This window comes from Telmatherina bonti, assembly GCF_933228915.1.
Source record: "Telmatherina bonti genome assembly, chromosome: 22".
Lineage (NCBI taxonomy): Eukaryota > Metazoa > Chordata > Actinopteri > Atheriniformes > Telmatherinidae > Telmatherina > Telmatherina bonti.
Window position 1 is genome coordinate 15,514,683 of NC_136631.1, and position 17,845 is coordinate 15,532,527.

General features: G+C 41.1%; 1 protein-coding gene across 2 annotated transcripts in view; it reads right to left on the reverse strand.

Moving 5' to 3' along the window:
• The window catches only part of LOC306773039 (latent-transforming growth factor beta-binding protein 2-like), an 85,152-nt gene that overhangs the window by 43,418 nt on the left and 23,889 nt on the right, over positions 1 to 17,845 (reverse strand). For both annotated transcript variants that reach the window (XM_079262736.1, XM_079262735.1), the window contains exons 4-7: positions 8,090 to 8,355; positions 6,987 to 7,163; positions 4,055 to 4,261; positions 1,924 to 2,207 (exon numbers count right to left, since the gene is read on the reverse strand). In XM_079262736.1, the coding sequence (XP_079118862.1) occupies positions 1,924 to 2,207; positions 4,055 to 4,261; positions 6,987 to 7,163; positions 8,090 to 8,355 (934 nt within the window). The remainder of the gene's footprint in view (positions 1 to 1,923; positions 2,208 to 4,054; positions 4,262 to 6,986; positions 7,164 to 8,089; positions 8,356 to 17,845) is intronic.

Below are 17,845 nucleotides of genomic sequence, written 5' to 3' on the forward strand. Positions count from 1 at the left end.
ATTTTGCATCAATGCTTGTCTGTGTGCAAGTGTTCATGCCTTGGAAAGAGTGTTGACTTTAGCTATGTCACCATGTAAGGACAGCATGAACCACACATGTTTGGGATTATTCAAGTTGTTGGAGGATAAAATCACTGAATCCTAAGACGACCAACTATAAACCTCCTGGTGCACATCATTAAGGTTAATTGTTAAGGGAAGCTCCTATGAAACTGTATTTACTGGATTTTTGGCCAATTTGATGGAATTTAGGAGTGGAGTTTTTCTTTTCCTTTGAAGCACACAAGCTTTTTTGCTAAAGTGACTGCACAGTTGGTCCTTCCATTCATTCTGTATAACTACTTATTACAGCACAAAATCACAAGGGGGATAGGAACTTATCCCAGCTACTATTAAGCCAGATAACTACAACGTTCATTTTTTTAACACTATATTTCACCATATTAGAGAAAATGGGAACTAATTCCGGCAAAAACAACTTCACTCTGGATCAATGCTTTGTTGCAACTGCAAAGCTAAAAGTTAATGGCAGGAGAGGAAAACAGATGTGGTTCTAGGCCTCGGATTAGTCAACGTACCTCAATGTGACTTCACATGCACACGGTTTCGAATTTATTGTCAGTAGGAAACTGTTGCAACATCTACACTTAATCTTGACTCTACTTAAAGTATAAATGCGGAATACATCCCGTAACATGTGCTTCCACATTATGAAAAGTCTAGTAGCCACACAGAAGAACCCCATGGTCAGGATTCCAACCTTAACCTCTTGTCCTGTGAATTCATTCTGATTCATAACAGGATACAGTTGGAGAACTGGTGGAAGTTAGAAAAGCAGTTTGGCCTGACTGTACACAATAAATCCTGAACATTTCATAATGAATTCCCACAGAGTTACTACCAGTTTCTAGATGGCAGCGAAGGTCTAGAAATGGACCCTTTTCTTTTTTTAATGCATACATCACTTGTGTATGTGCAGAGTTTAGAAAGCACATCTGATAAGCGAACTACATTATGTGTTTGTCTTTACTGAGGAAATCAGAGCAATGCCACACAGTTGTGTATTTGACATTTCAGTTTGATGAGGAGAGAAGGTATGCCATCAGGGAAGTTTTCACCTGTTACCTGTGAGGAAACACCAGTGAGAAGTCTGGATTTGTGTGACTGGCAGTACAAAATGGAAGGCTATGCCTCGACATGCAGTGCTTACATCACCTCTGCTGCTGACACAGAGGGGAGTCGAGAGGCAGAGGTCCAACTAAGAGGCGGTATGAGTCAGTTGCCGTGAAATTGTGAAGGAATGCACCGGCACCCACTATGTTTACTGTATCTCAGTGAAAGCGTAACTGACGCCTATTCAATAAATGCATTAACTCCACCACTTAATGAATTGGCACTCATTAGTTACACTGACATGGACAAATATGTCGTCTATCTGAAATCCATCTGATCAGAAATTTCAGCTGACATGTTAACATGGACGCTAGATAAAGATATCTGATCAGTTGTGTGTTTACATAATGAATAAATTTAATATGATTTTAATGCGAGATTGTCGTCATTCAGTGTCAAAAATAGCAATTAAGGACTGTCGAAATCCACTTGCAGACTTGCCTATGCTTGTTTTGTCCCCGTGCTTTACAGCATCTTGATTTTCTCTGCGCACTAGCTTGGCTAATTCATCCATTAAAATCTTGACCTAAGTTGCGTTCGATAGCGTCTGAAGCATATCAGAATAACTTTTGTCAGTCTCTTCTGTTGTCTTCAGCTTCTTCTGATTTGCCTTATTAAAGGACATTTTACTCCAGTTCTAAAGATGATACGTGATGATCGGGTATGGAACAACCCTCCAGATGTAGTCATGTGCAGATGTGCATGACACATGCATAAATTAGAAAATGTTAACGCATGAGTCTACAATACCTGTCCATCGACTGTCTCTTGAAAGCATCTTCCAACATGTCCATTCTGGTGGATGTATGTTGTAGCATGACCGTTTCTGTGCCCATTGGTATGTGGATGTCTGGTGCCATGTTCACTGCTGTGTTCGTGTCCATTCCCTGGCTGGGAGCGCTGCTGCACTGAGTGAGCCCCCTCTGTGGTGGCTTGTCTCTGCCCAGGTTGGACTCGAGCTACTTGGTGGACCTGTACCTCGGCTTCTGGTGGGTGCTGAATGTGGACATTCACCAAGGACGGGTGGAGAGACACTTGCAGAAAGACAAACAGTTTAAATAAGACAGTGAGTAGTTTTCGTGTCATATTTTGAATACTGCAAGTGAATCTTAGGCCAAATGTTAAAAGCTGTTTACACTTGCTGCAACTATCTAAAACAAACTTGTTTAACAAACACTTTCATTTGCTCTTCCAATTAAGGGATCTAGAGAATCCTCAGCTGTGGAGTACTACTACACAACATAAACAAAATCACAAAACCTTTCAGATTTTCTGGTTTGAATCAAATTGGTTTAAATACCAAAAACAGATTTACTGAAGAGCTACGATGTTGCAATGCTTAGAATGGGTTCTTTTGTGTTTTTGACAGAGGGGAGGCATGTATCATCAGTCAGTGCCAGGGCTTTTCCCGCAATACTAACCCACTCTCATGAATCATAATCTCACAGATAAACAACAAAATCCAACGACTTTATCAAGAGTCCCCAGTGTGAATCTGTCTCTACATAAAGCAAAAAGGCAGGATGGATCATTTCTTTGCTGTGAAGCTGAAAGACAACGACATCTGACTTCTACTTTTGATAAACTTAAAAAAGACTTTTTTTAAACTGAAATAGTGATGAAGAAGAATTGATGAAATCTTTAAAAATGATTCGAGCACAGTTGATAGTGGCATGGCAAACCTTTTCTCTTCATATGTTTGCAATGTTTCCCTGCCCTGTTCTTTTTCTGATAAACACGTGTGTTTTGATAAAAGCATGATTGTGCAAACACAGTGAGGACTTTCACTGAGTCCTCACTGAGTCCTGAGTTAATTTGCTTAAAATAGAGTCTGACCCCAACAGCTGGTCCACAGAAGTAGAGTACTGCACATAAACTAGTCTCGGGCAAAAGACCACAAAGCAAACTATTGTTGCAACTGACCCTCTTCTGTAGGAGTACAGTCATCCATGGCAATGAAGCTGACTCTAATCTAAATTAAATCAAATTTTATTGATGAAACACTTTTCATATATTGAAAACATCGCACAAAGTGTTGTATACATTTAAGAAAACCCCACCCCAACTGCATACACACATACAGTTACATGAACACTCTTACAGACTTTGTGAACACAACATATAAAAACTAATCTTGCATGTTAATAGTAGCTCTCCAACTAACTGTCGTCCAGGAATTCCTACATGTAGGTACATCATCACCAAGTTAAAAACTTAGACGAAAGCCATTTTATGGTTTATAATCACTTGACATTTTTTTTCTCATTCAAAAAAACTTTTATACATAGTCTCTTCTATATGTGGGGCTTAATCTGTGTGGATGTACCATTGTCTATCTACAACCATTAACAAATGAATATATTGTAATCAGTGCAGGTTTCAGTTTTATGCCCAAAAACACCTCAATACACAGAGGAATTTGGCACTAAACCACCAGTATTCTGACTGGAGGACTACTATTATAGAACTTGTGGAATATATAAGATATAATGACATGTAGATTATTTAATCCACCCTCTCTATGTCCGCATCATGATTGTTTACTAGGAATGTTTTATATTAGTATTTATCTCAAAATCCAAATTATTGGTTTTGTCTAACTCTCAATTTCCGATACCCATATCAATCGATATAGATATTTTGGGAGCGAGTTGTGCTCAACCAACAACATATGGAAAACTATATATGACATCTCTTATATTTTGTCATTTTGAGTTACAGGAGATTTAGCTGAAGACTTTAATATGTGCATATTGTGCAGAAGTTAAGTCATTAAAAAAGTAAAAACCAATAAAGATAACTTCCAATATTGCATTTTCATGTCAATATTGGCAGAACAAATCCATATATAGTATCAATATCGGACATCTCTAATGTTTACCTTGCTGATTGGACAGTGGCAGAGTGTACATAGAGTGTGATGGAGATTTTGGTCCCTGGTGGCTTGCATCCTTTCGACTGTGAGGAGTGGGTCTTACAGGGGGCGGTACTGGCAGGTGGCAAAACTTTCCTGTTGAGTTTGACGGACACCAACACAAGTCCCTGCCGATGCACCGGCCCCCATTCAGGCAGGGGATTTGACAGAAAACTACAGGAAAGGAAGAAGGTTTACAAATAAAAGATTAGCAAATACAATTTTTTTAATTGCATCTTCAGAAACAAGAATTTGGTAAAATAAAATACAGAATAAGTAGGTTTGTTTCAGCAAAAAGGCAGTCTTCTTCAGCTTGGATAGTCTTCGTTTGCAAATGATCAGCAACGACCATGCTGTTTTCTGCTTCCGCACTACCAGACACCTCCTTCCTTGTGACATTTATTACATTTCAACTTTGTCTTGAGGGAAGGCATGGCACTACCCTGCATGCTGTGCCTGCTTCCTGGGCATGTTTTGCCTCACTTCCATAATTACATACAACTGAACAGTCTGTCGGTGACTCATCCAATAACAATTAGAAGAGAATAACAAGTGCATGGAACACTTGTTTGGCTAACGGGGGAGGCAAAATGTGAATTTGCCAAACTATCCTATCTTGTAAAAATTTCAAAGGAGAGCCACTGTCTCCAAAGTAAATTGGATCCCAAAACAAACTGTCTACTATTTGATTTATAGTTTGCAAGAGGAGAAAAGAAAACCAGCAGTGGCCAGATGCTGTTTCACAGTGCTGCCTTTCCAGACCTTTCATATCCCTTATCTTTTGGCATAAAGGATGGGTGCCAGGCAAGCACCCTGCATACCTGGGCCTGCTCCCTTCTAAAGATTTGCTCTGACATGACCTCTCCTAGAAATCGAAGACAAGCAAAGTACACAAAAACTATCCAGTCATGATGAATAATGAACAGTTCTGGGACACAAAGGATAAAAATACCCCGCACTGTGCTATTTAAGCCTTGCAGTAACACACAACACAGACATGAGGAAATGTTTTACAGCACAGTTAGATATGAATGGTCCACATACTACAAGATGAAAGAGGCCACTTGTCATGGAACCATGTTGGGAAGCTGCATCCTTTATGTCTCATTGAGACAAACAGTCACACAAACAGAGAATAGAGACAGGGGATAGTTTCGATGGCATGTAGAGGAACAAGCACCCTGTCAAACAGCATTAACAGCAGTGAGACTGGAGGAGGACAAAAGGGAGGAATGGAATAAAAATAGAAGAGTAAAAAAAAAGACTGAAAGGGATTAGGAAAGAATGCAAACAGAAGAGATTGGAAACAGAAAAGAGAAAAGAGAAAGGACTGGAGAGAAAGATGGAAAGAGCAATGCAGCTGAAACGATGTGGAGACCCAGACATAGACTTCAGCAGGCCAGCGTTGGTGTTCAGATACACAGGAAGGCCTCCTCTGATTTGACATCCCGGCTAAATTATCAACTCAAGGAGGCTATTAAAACTTCTCAATGTGGGATGCAAGTCTGCACTGGTCTGTGTCAACCCAGTTCCAACCCAGCATGAGGCAGGAACTATTCATAGACAACATCTTACGATTGTATCATGCACTGCTCTCACCATCTACCCTGACTCTTCATTTAATAGACTCCAATTACCAAACAGACACGCACACTTATCACTCAATGAACAGACGTTTAACCCTTCTACCCTGCCTAATATCTAGCTTTAAAGTAAGTGTTGTACACAGAGTGTGAATCAAGAGCCGCCGCAATCATCCAGCCAGATTTTACTGCACTGTGTATTCAACATAACAACTGCATGAGATAACTGTTTGCTGTCCACTTGACATTCTTTTATGAACACGCACAGCCAAGCAGGATGCAAGCCTAAATGGAAAGTATTTTCTTTTTAACATGCTCTTTAACACATGGTTTTACATAATGAAGGGAGATTACTGAAGAATAAATCAGGACATAGAAAGAAAATGCTCAGGAAGAAGTGGAGGTGGTAAGAATGTAATGTTTCTGGAAGTCCTCTGTCAGGACGCCGAAGTGTTTACAATATTAACGTCATCTTCCAAAGTCTTTTTAATGGCAGTATAAATCACAGCAACCTGTTTATAACTTATAAGTCGGCTAATGTGTGTGTATGTGTGTGGTATGTACACTTTTCACTTCTAATCCATGAGTAATAATTAGTCTTAGCTAGACCCTTAAAATGGAGAGAAAGCAAAGAAACATTCAGGGTTGCGACCTTCCCCTTGGCATTGACCGCCCCCTCCCTTTCCATGGACACTCCTGTGTGAATTTGGAGCAAAGCCCCCTGGATAAATTGCAGGTTTAATGTAATCCCTATAAAATCCTGTTCATGCTGCTACTCTTTCTCTCTTTCTGCCTCCCCCTCTCTGCTTTCATTCGTTCCTGCTCTCCCAGGGAGCATGTTAAATGGTTAACAGCGGGGCCAACCGCGAGGTGCAAACCGCAAGGAGATGGGGCTAAGTGCTGGGAGCGTGGGACCACGGGCTCCACGTGTGTGTCTATGAAGGGAGATTAGCCCCCTTTTACATGGCGCACACTTAATCTGCTCTGCCCACGTCTCTCCTGCTTTCTCTGTCTCTGTCTCCTTGACAGGGAGAGTTTTAGCACAGCTCTCAACTTTTAATCTATACCACTCTGGCTCCTTTCTGAGCTTACTTTATAAAGAACAGACAACGTGCTACTGGGAGCCCATTTCGTCTAGAAGACCCCATAAAAAGGAAAAAGATATCAGAATGGAGACGCAAGGAACGTGCTTGAGAATTACAACGTGAACATAGGAGACACTAAGAAGGCTGAAAGTGAGAAATTAAAGGATAATGTAGAGCAGAGAAATAGTAAGAGAGACAAGTAGGGTCAAAAGGCCTATAGCTGACACTCACAGAGTCTGAAGCCTTGGTTCTGTGATTGCTGCTGCTGCTGCAAAGTTTCGCTGTACACCGTGGTGATGTCTCCCTTCTCACAGCTGTTGTAGCAGCGCCCACCATTGCACACCCTTCTGCACATCATTGGTGTGAAGACGATCTTAATACGGTCCAGGTTGGAAGTGAGGTTGGCCCCTGGAAAACCAAAACACACCTGCTTCAGAAGGAGCAGCAGCAGAGACAGGCTGCAAAAAAGCTGCATCCTTCCTCCTTCAGCCTTGTAGTGACACACTCCCCGTCTGGGCAAAGGCTTTATAAGTGTGCGAGGGTGTGTGCTGACGGTAGGCCAGTGGCACGCTGCAGCTGAACGAGCGATGTGCCACAGGCCGACGAAAGGGGAGAAGAATACTCTTAGGTTTACGGGCAAGCGTCCAAGCCCTTTATCTTTGGACGAAGGTGTTTTGGATATGTGTATGTGTGAGGGAGACAAAGAGAGAGTAAGTGCAAGTGAACACTGTGTAATGGTGGGAATCTGTTCAACAGCCGTTTCTCTGGCACAAGAGGGAAGAGAAAAAAAAAGAAGAGAAGCTGGAACAGTGAACAGCTGTGTGCGGAGAAAAGTTAAGAAAAAAAGAATAAGGATGAGCAAAGACAAAGTCACATATACTCTTTGTTGCAAGTAAAGGCGCCAGGGTTCAGTGCCTGTCGTGAAGCAAAGGTGACAGAGCAGACTCCAAAGCATGTGCAGGCAGACACAGTGAACACAGCCTTGATGTGAAATGTCTGTCTGTGTGATGCAGACCACAGAGAAAGTGAGGTGGGTGGGTAAGGAGATGAGCTTAAATGCTGCCAGTTTTTACTTTTGCCTTGTGGATGATATATAGTATTCAACAGTGATTGAGCATGATGTGCATGCATGCATTGTAGCAGCTGTGTAAGTTTGTCAGAGTGGAAAAACTTTGTCTTTAGGACACTAAGACAAAAAAACAAATAAACAAAAAAAAAAAAAAAAAAAAAAAGGACACTAAGACGAGTGGAAATTTTAAGTAGGGAAATAAAATGAGACACATGCATGTATGAGATGTATGAGGTAATGAACCTGTTCAGTTCCTCGTTCTTACCTGCTGGTGGTACAACATTGTTGAGCTGTCCATGCGGCTGGCTGTCGCTGGTAGGCCTCTGACCATTAAAGGAAGGTGTATTGCTAGCTCCATCCCTGTGTCCATACCAGTTCCTGAGCTCATGACCTTGCCCATTAGCATAGCCATTGCCATTAGGCAGAGCATTGGAAGTTATTGGTCCAGAAGATGATGGATAACGTTTAACAGTACGAGATGTCCCAGTTAGCTGCGGGGAGGAGTCAGGGGGTCCTTGTCTCACATGGGATCTGCCAATCAAATCATCACAGGACGATAAACATGTGACCTCAGATTAATGTCCCATAAATGCTTTACAAAAAGAAAACACCCATCAGTGATGTACTTTATGTATATCAGCATGAAATCAGTTTAAGTGTGTTCAGCATGTGCAACAGAAAATAACATTCCTGAGAGATGCTGTGTCGGTCATAGCTTTGGTTAGTTGGTTTCATAGAAAAGGCACAATGATTTTGAAATAATTTTGTTTTTGTTAAATAAATAATTAATTTCCATGAGAGAGTCATTCCAAAGGGTTCGATAAAGTCTAGTCTAAGTCTACAGTAAGTCTAATACCATGTCATTATTTAAGCACACAGGGTTTCTCGTCTAACATCTGAAAAGAGAGGCATGACCATCACTAATTACTGAAAGACCGAGCTAGATATTAAAGGCATTTTACACAAATAGGCTGTTCACCACTGATGAACAAAGAATGAAGTATCTAGCAGCCAAAAGGGTTGTGAATTACAGATTCCAGTTTGTGTGTGTGTGAGTTTGTGTCAATGTGATCTCAGAAATGTGAGATTTAACACATTAGATCTTTTCGTGACCCCTTGAGTCTGCATGACTAGATTACGAACTGCTTGTTTTGTCTGACTGTGGCCAACCAGGAAGTAATATCCTGGAATTTGCACTGCACTGGAGGAAGAATTAAAACTAGGGTCGACGAACAAAGCTCGGCCATGGCTCCAAGGGGGGGGGGGGTATGATGAGTATTACTGAAACCATGTTGCGTGACCTGGAAGTTGAGCTCATGTGAATGACCTGGAGGAGGCGTGTATCTCTCCGGCAGACAGGCAGGCAGACAGCCCTACCTGGGCTGTGGGATTGATCCCAGAATGCTGGGCCCATCCCTGGGAAAAACATCTGGATCTCACTGATCTGCCTTGACAGAGTCAGCAGAGCAAGACGAAGACAAACCATGCCATGGAGATCAGACCAAGTGCTCTAAAAACACACCTGTGTTTTAGCAAGGTGCTCAAGGCTGTAATCAAACCTCCACATGACGATATAAACCATGTATTAACATTTATTGCATGCGGTTTTAAGCCACACATCACATATTTACACACTGAATAAGCTCTGTTGTTTTAAAAACACAAAACAACACTCAGGTAAGATATGCACAAAGAGCACAAATATCCACGTTTGCACACTTGTTTACACAAAAGTAGACACGCACAAACACACACACAAACATGCACACGCCCTGTCCCAGCTGTGCTAATTGTAGCACAAGCCTCTGCAAGTTTCTTCATTCATAAAGTACAAAACACATTCCTGTCGCAAAGACGAACAGGACACTAAAAGAAAAGGAGACAAACTTTTGATAATGGTCTCTCACGTCATCCGTTTAAAAAGACTGCAGGCAGCACCTACAGCTGGCAGCTGCTGACCCAGATGCTAAATCTCCAGGGTGTGTACTGGGATAGGATGTGACACAGGAAAACAAGGGGTTCTGAAGTCATTGTGGGACAGGACAGACAGGAGGCGGCAAACCCTGTTATAGCTTCCAATCTAAATCATAGCTGGGTTTTTCCACTCTTAACACTGACACCTGGCCTGCAAAGCATCCTGCCTCGCTTCCTAGGCTTAGCCAGATGTTGGTGCTCCTGACTCTCTCCCTATTTTAAATGGCAAAGGGACTTCCTCCCAACATGAGCTCACCACTACCCTCTTTGCCTCTCAGATCAGGGGGCACAGAGGGAAATCATGACTTGTCCTGCCTGCCTGATGTCATCACTTTGAAGGCCCCTGCGGCCCGAGGAGGAACCATCCCTCCACCTTGTTCCGGGTTATTTGAAAGCAATTTGGAAGAACCCTGCCAGGATTACACGGAGAACGGTCTGAGCAGACAAGTGGAAATAAAATGTTTTATAGTATCAAATGATGGCCATGCAGTTTTAATTAGTAAACTGATGGTGCCAAAAATGAGCTGCTGAATTAGAACACAGTGCAAAGACATGAGGCAAAAACTGAGGTAGGTTTAAATGAAAATAAAAATGAGGCAAGCACATGGTAATTAGAGATGTAAGCAGCAAAAATGTGTTGTTCAGTCCAGAGCTTTGTTTCTTAGAGCTGAAACAACTAAACAGAAGTAACAAGCTTTCTATATTAGTATTCCTGCATTTATTATCATTGGAGTCTGCTAGTTTTATTCAGTTCTCAACCAAACACAATCGAGCAATTAAGTCCTCAAGATGGATATACAGTATCTAATTCAGCAGTTGGTAAAGGCCAAAAGAGAGATAAGGAAGAGTGAATATGGACTCTCATCATCCAACAGCCTGAAAATGTCTCACTAAGAATCCTGGTATAAGATTGCTAGAGGGCAAAAAAGAATAAAGACTCATTCAGGAAGATCACCAATACATTTTAAAAGCTAATTGACAACCATATCTTTACCCAAATGAAGCTGTTCCTTCATTATGATGTTAAGTGGACTATATTGTCTTGAGTGGTTGCCTAAATTCAGACACAAACATTGAAAGTCCTATGTTGATTTCAAATTGTTCTGTTTTCATAATTTTCTGTAAAATGAAAAAAAAAAAAATCAGATTAAGAAGTCTTGTTTTTCAAATAAATCTTCAATAAACAGCAGTGAAGTGAGCCAACTTCCAAACCAACCATGGTTGACAGGCATAAATTTCTTTTAAGATTCGAGTCATCCATGCTGCACTGCTGGATTTTCTCTATTTGCCAAACATCTTGTTGTTGTGATCACACTCATTTTCAGGCATTATTATCCGGGGCGGGAGATGTGAGCGCATCTCTGAAGAGATCAACCACAAACACAATCCCTGCTGCATGACCTAATCTGCAGTGTTCCGCCGGCTCAAAAAACTCTTGTCTCATAAATGTCCTCTTTGGCACCAGAAAATGTTCTTCATCTTGAGCTGAGGACTAAGAGCCTTTGTGAATAAATTTTATCTCTGCAAATATATTATCTTAATTTCATGGGAAACTGTTCGAAAATGTCATGATTGTGAGAACATTACTAGACTTTCACTACTTGGAACAACAGTTTGCACTAATAAACTATGAATATTGCCTTTGTTATCAGAAACAAAACTCCAAATAAGTAAATAAATGAGGGTTCACAAAAAGAGCTCAGTAATCTGAGGTGCAATCTTGCCCTTTACCTCCACAGACTACATGGGACAATTAGTACTCCCTCTACAAAATAAGCATAAACCAAAAAAAAAAAAGCTTTAAAGTATACCATAGACTGTATATAAAGAGATGGACGGAGCCTCTGTGACATCACCCATAGGTTTCTGAAGAGCTGAACTGAAGCTCGGTGGGTGGTTCCTACCGTCGCCATGTTGGCAGCGTCATGCACGTCGTCTCGCCCACAAAATACAAATATGGGCAAAGAGGTGGAGCTGAGAGGGCAGCCGTGAGTGTCATGGCGGATGATTGACATCGAGCGAAATCCGAGCTTTCTGTAGCTAAAAGCTAACTGAGCTAACCCCGAGATATGGGAGCTAACCAGCTAACGGAGGTAAGCGGGCTAAAGCTAAGTCACGTTGTTAACCGGCTAAAAACCGCGGTTGTTCTACGTTCTTCTTACTTGAAGCCGGAGATTGGAACCTGTCAATCAAAAGGACATGCCCCTAAATTTGCCGAACTTCGAGATTAAATTACTTAAAACGGGCGAGTTAGAAAAAAATTCACTCCCCCCACAGTTGTCATGAAGGTAAACCTGACGTATTAAACCTAAAATGGATTTTTGAACCAGGCTGTAAACATGTTTATTTCTGCCGTGAAGTTGGCCTTTTTAACATGGGAGTCTATGGGGAGTTGCTCTGCTTTGGAACCATCCCCTAGTGGATGAAGGGGGAACTGCAGTTTTATGCACTTCCACATAGGCTTCACTTTTAACCGCCGGAGGGTGCTGCTCGATGCATACACTATGTTGAATTCCTACGTTAGTATTTTATTTCTATTCTTTGATTCCATTAAGGTGATGCACTGCAACACAGAGCATATCATCCATAAGTATGTCAATCCTTTAAATATGTGTTCAATTATTACATTGCAAGAGAAATAACAAGTTCCGATAAATCTCAGGGCCAAACACTTGATCAAAGTAATAACAAAAGAAGCCTCCAACTAAGACATGAAGTCACTGGCACTGTCCACCTTCCATCATTATCATTCATTTCACATGTGCATGTGGCCAAAAGTAAGCACTAAACTTCAGCACATCTGAGGAAATAGCAAATCAGAGGCAGTGATGGCCAAGAATCTACACAGTGCATGAAACAAAACTGCAGAGCTTCCAATGAATTACTTGGCACTCAGCTTGGAATCTTTTGAACTGCATTACAACATGTGTATATCAGTTCTCAAAGAGCCATGACAGGCAGCATGAATGGCAGTTCCAACCTCACCTCTTGACCTACATGAGAGGAGGCACAAATGTCACAGTCAGCCATTGTGAAAACACAAGTCAGTGTTAAGAACTGGAGGACAGTCAAGAAAGGCACAAACCCTCTGATCTCTACACTTCTGCTGATGCTGTGCATAAACTGTAATGGTTATAGTGCCTAATTACTTGCACTGCCAAGCAAAATGCCAAGTGTACTTTGAAGTTTTTGTGTTTTGATGAGCATGCATATGGGGAGTGAAATGCAGCTAGGTGGCTTTGTTCAAGTGCCAGGAAACCCCTGTAATAAAGGCATGGAAAACACCACCCCCAAACATCCAAGTGATGACTGTGTTGTTTCTGTAAGTTGTCCACTGGAGAACAAGTGCCTCTCACACAGACGTAGGAGTTCAGGATTTATCTGATGATCCTCACACACACATACACGCAGTGACCCAGATCCTCAGGAATTGTTTACATCTTAAACCATCTCCTTAACCCACTTTGCATGATGGAGCCTGATCAGTGTTTATGTGAAAAACCGCACAGTAACCTATGGACTGCAGCTGATTCATTCACAAACAGTTCCGTCTCTTAGGCGCTTTCATGATCCTCTCTGTCTCTGAAGTAATAAAGCACTCTCAATAGTTGATGAATTTCAAGCAGAGAACCCACCTCTGGTCTTGGGATGATATGTAGACTGGAAAGAAGGTCAGCATAGTGATATGAAATGATATTTTCACCAACCCTTTCAGCACTTGAGGCCCAGCACAAGTCCAGCTTGGCAAACCTCATTTTTCACTTTGATTTGTTTGAGAATAACAAAGTCCGATCTGACACCTAATGGCTTGGACTGTTAGCTTGTAGCAGCTAATGCAGAAAATAGACTCATAGTTAGAGGTTGTCTGGTTGTTGGATGGAGCCATTTGGCTTTGGACAGACTGTCTAAACAAGACAGCATGACAGCAGGCAGAGGTTTCTGGCATGAGCCTCCGAATCTGGGGTCGCACTAGCACAACCCGATAGCTCCCAGGCTTGTCACTTAATCCTGTTGCAGTTTTCTTTGTGTTGGACTGGACGTGACCCCGAGAGTGATGAGTGGCAAACCTTTGAAACTGCCATATGGTTTACAACTAATCAGCACAAGCATCACTCTGTCTTGTGAGTCATTAGTCTTTTTATTTCAACTAAATGTTTAAAAGTTCCATTTACCTCTTTTTTCCCAACATAAAACATCAGCCAAAATCCCTTATTACATAAGTACTGCACACAATTAGAGCAATTTGGAGACTACTTGGTAAATGGGTATGTAAATGATGGTGATCAAAGACCCAGTGTAAATCACAGTTTGATCACATTCATCTTATTCAGATAAAATGTTTCACACTGTTCTTCCTTTCAAAGGCTGTGTTTGGATATGCACATCATCAGTCTAAGTGGAGGGAACAGCAAAAGAAAAAAAAAAAAATAGAAACAGTGCAAACACTAGCAGAAACAATGAAAACTTTGTACCAGTTAACCACTCTGTTGGCATCAATGAAAAGACAAGATTTTGGAACACAACTTTTCGCAGACAAAGCACTTTGTACTAGACAAGGGGATATGTGAGGGGTACAACAAATCATTTTGACTCAGTTCAAATTATTTAAATTTTTCTTACAAAGAAACAGCACCGTGGTTAGGAGATTTGGATTCATGATGTGTCTTCAAAACCCTGCAGTCTAGTTCAGGATAGGTGATGTTCAACCAGGCACATTTCACAGGCATAAAAAGAGACTGCATCTTATTGAAAGTGGTCCCAGGACGTGTTCTTTGAGAGTATTAGAAATATGCAATGGACTCTTGTTGGTGTTTTGCCATTCAACACCTGATACGGTTATTAATATCAGTTAATTCCGAGAAATGAACTTTATTTAGAAAAAGAAAAAAAAAAGCCAGATTAGTAGCAAAGATACTGAATGGCAGTGTGATTGCTTTGAAATAGAATTTGGTAAGATTGTGGTTTTTTTCTATTTGATAAGAAATTTGTCTGTTTTGTTCTGATTTAGTTTAAATGGTTTCTTTGGCCCACAGCAAAACTAAGGAAAGTCTTAATTCAGTAGTTTAAGAGGTTCAGAGTTTTTTTCTCCATTTTTTCAGAGGTGAAAGAAAGCTTTGCAAGCTGAAAAATAATTAATCCTCCCTAACCCACCCATTCAGTGCACCAAACCATCTGTACCACCAGTGGTCAAACCCCACTGTGGTCATCTCATTCCTCAGGCTTTATGCAGAACTCCCTCATCCATTCATCATTCACTGAGGTCCCTGTGTGCCTCTTGCAGTAAAATTCTGAGGCCTGATCCCAAGCATGCACCAATAAATATAATATGCAATCCCAAGGACATTTTCATTACACTGTTGTTCTGTGTTCCTCATAGCAACAAGGTCATGCAATGGTGTGGTGGGGAAGTCTGTGTTCATTGGAAACTCAAAAATAACTCCACAGCAGCCTCTGTCACATTTAGGTCCTACCCTAAATTACAGCTTTTTGTGAATGTTTAATCCCTGGCAGCTTTAACGTCCACAATCTTGTCTTCTCTCGCAGCTTGTTTTGCAAAATAATCATGCCGCTTGAGCACATTGTTAAAACTCACAGAAGAACTCTTATACGACCAAAAGAAACAGCTTGACGTCTCAGAAAATAGGCTCCGCTCAAAGATAACAAAGGCTCACTGGCTGACATTTTTAGTTTGCTTGCTGTGAAGAAAAACTAAACTGGGAGGCTGAATTTATTTTTCTACTTTGGACACATCCAGACAAGCTATGTTTTCCCGCAAAGTTAGATATTTACAACCAAGGCAGGAGAGTGACGTAATTCTCCTCAACAAACAAACATTTTTCTCATGCAGCGGATATGTATTCAATGTATTCATGTATTCATGTAATGTATTCAACCTGAATATGAACAGTTTTACAGCTTCACTTAAATGACACACCGAGATGTGCCTGTGACAAACTAATGTAATATAAAGAAATTTTAAATTGAGTGCTGCTTAGAGATTTAATTTCCCATGTAGTCAGAGAGCTAACGACACAAAAAGAGTCTCATTCTGTAGAAATAAAGAAAAAATAGCACTTGGCCACATAAAAATGTCCTTTGAAGACAAGTTCCTATCTACTGAAACAAGTTTTCCTTGTACACTGGTCCCATAATGCTAAACATCAGTGTACAATTAAAGGCTCGGCCGTTCTTTGATAACATCTTTAGTCATAATGACTTCAATAATTGTGGGTCCTAGAAGAATATTTCCCCCTTGTGAAAATCTGGGTGTGTCTTAGGACTTATCACACCAGCCACAGAAGCTGGAATAAATCATGTTCTCTCTGTCTGGACGGCCTTCCAGGAATCCCACTAGTAGCAGCCAGAACTTGGGTGAAATAAATTACAGTGAAGTTGGATTGATTCAGATTTTTTTCTTTTATTATTATTGCTTCTTTGTCTCATAGGAGAAAAGGTATTGAAGCAATAACTTGGCTTTGCAAACAATGAAAAGCAGAAACAACTCTTGAAAACAGAGCAAACAAAGACCGTCCCTTGGACTTGCCAAAATGCTACACAGACAAACAAAGAGATGAAGTTCCACTTAATTTTACTTTTCACTGCCAGTATTAAAATAGATTTTCTGTTACTTGACCTCACTGAGGTTTGCTGACGCTACATGGTCAAAACATATGACTGCTGCAGTCTACTCAATCACAAGCCAAAAGCTGTGAAATAAACAGCTCCATTTTTATCTCCAGGGGGGCGAAAGCATTGCCAATCTGTCTCCTTTCACCTCAGAATTTATAAAGCAGAGTTTTCATCTATACAAAATCCCAGATTGTGGATGGAAGCAAGGCAGTGCGGTAACTGTGGTTCAGGGGCAGGAATCAGAATGCCCAGAGGCATGGTGAGCTGAAAAGCCATTCAATATTCTCTAGTTTATTGTAGTTTCTCTGATCATTCACTTAGTGAAATGCCACAAGACAGGTCAGCAGGAAGAGCCATTACAAAGTGCTGACTGAAGCTTGGCCTATTTGCCAGTCAGCATCGTATGTCAGACTGCTTTAACACAAAGCCAAAAAAGGCCTCTCCAAAGACATAGATGCTTGAGGAAATTTTAGAACAGCCATATTATACTGATCTAAAATGCAATTAAAGAAGAAGAAGAAGTTCGCAGACAAAACAAAACTTAAAAGAGCATGAAAAGGTTGAACATGTTCAGCCAGACCTATCTAAACCCTGAACCCTGATGTCTGGGTGGATTAACTGGTAGACATATTGATAAACCGGTACTACTAATTCATGCTTTCAACAACAAGCTTCACCTTTAAGAGCCTGATGTGGTCTGTCTCAACACTGGAGTTGGGCTGCATTCTGGGATGCTGGGATAGGGCATGCCTTCCTGTAACTGCCATACTGCATTTGTGTCCCTCTGACAGCTGCATCTGCTGAAGCCTGCTCATGATGAGAAGGATTTGGCTACTTAGGCAGGGTCTGCTGGCACTGCAGCACAGATAGTGTGTTTCGGATGAAGCTTTCAGGAAGTTGCGACGGACTGAAAAAAAGACGTAACTGTGCCATGCTGGGAGCGGATTTCTCTTTGCTCCTTTGTTCCCTCTGGCCTAGCAGGAAGCCACCACTCATGGGACTCTTTTGGCTCTGTCTCTGTAGGAAAAGACACACCAAGTCTTCCTGGCCAATATTGTTATGTATTAAAGCTGATCACATCCAAATCATCCCAGTGCATTTAGACACACATATGACAAGAAAACCATTAACATGTGCTAACTTAATCTTGGCTTATCTTTGCCGTCATTTGTTCCTGAAATGTTCAACATTTCCTTTTTTTGTTGTGCCTTTGGAAAGACCACCTGAGGAGAGGGTGCCCAAAGTAACAGTCTTCAATACCGCATTTTAAAAATTAAACCCACGATAGAAAAATGACATCATAAGCACAGCAAAACCACAATAATTGCAGATCTTACTCCAGAAATCTGTATCCCATTAATAAGAGAAAAAAATGTGTGCACCAGAGACTGAGATGAGGGCATGCATCAGATTTGCA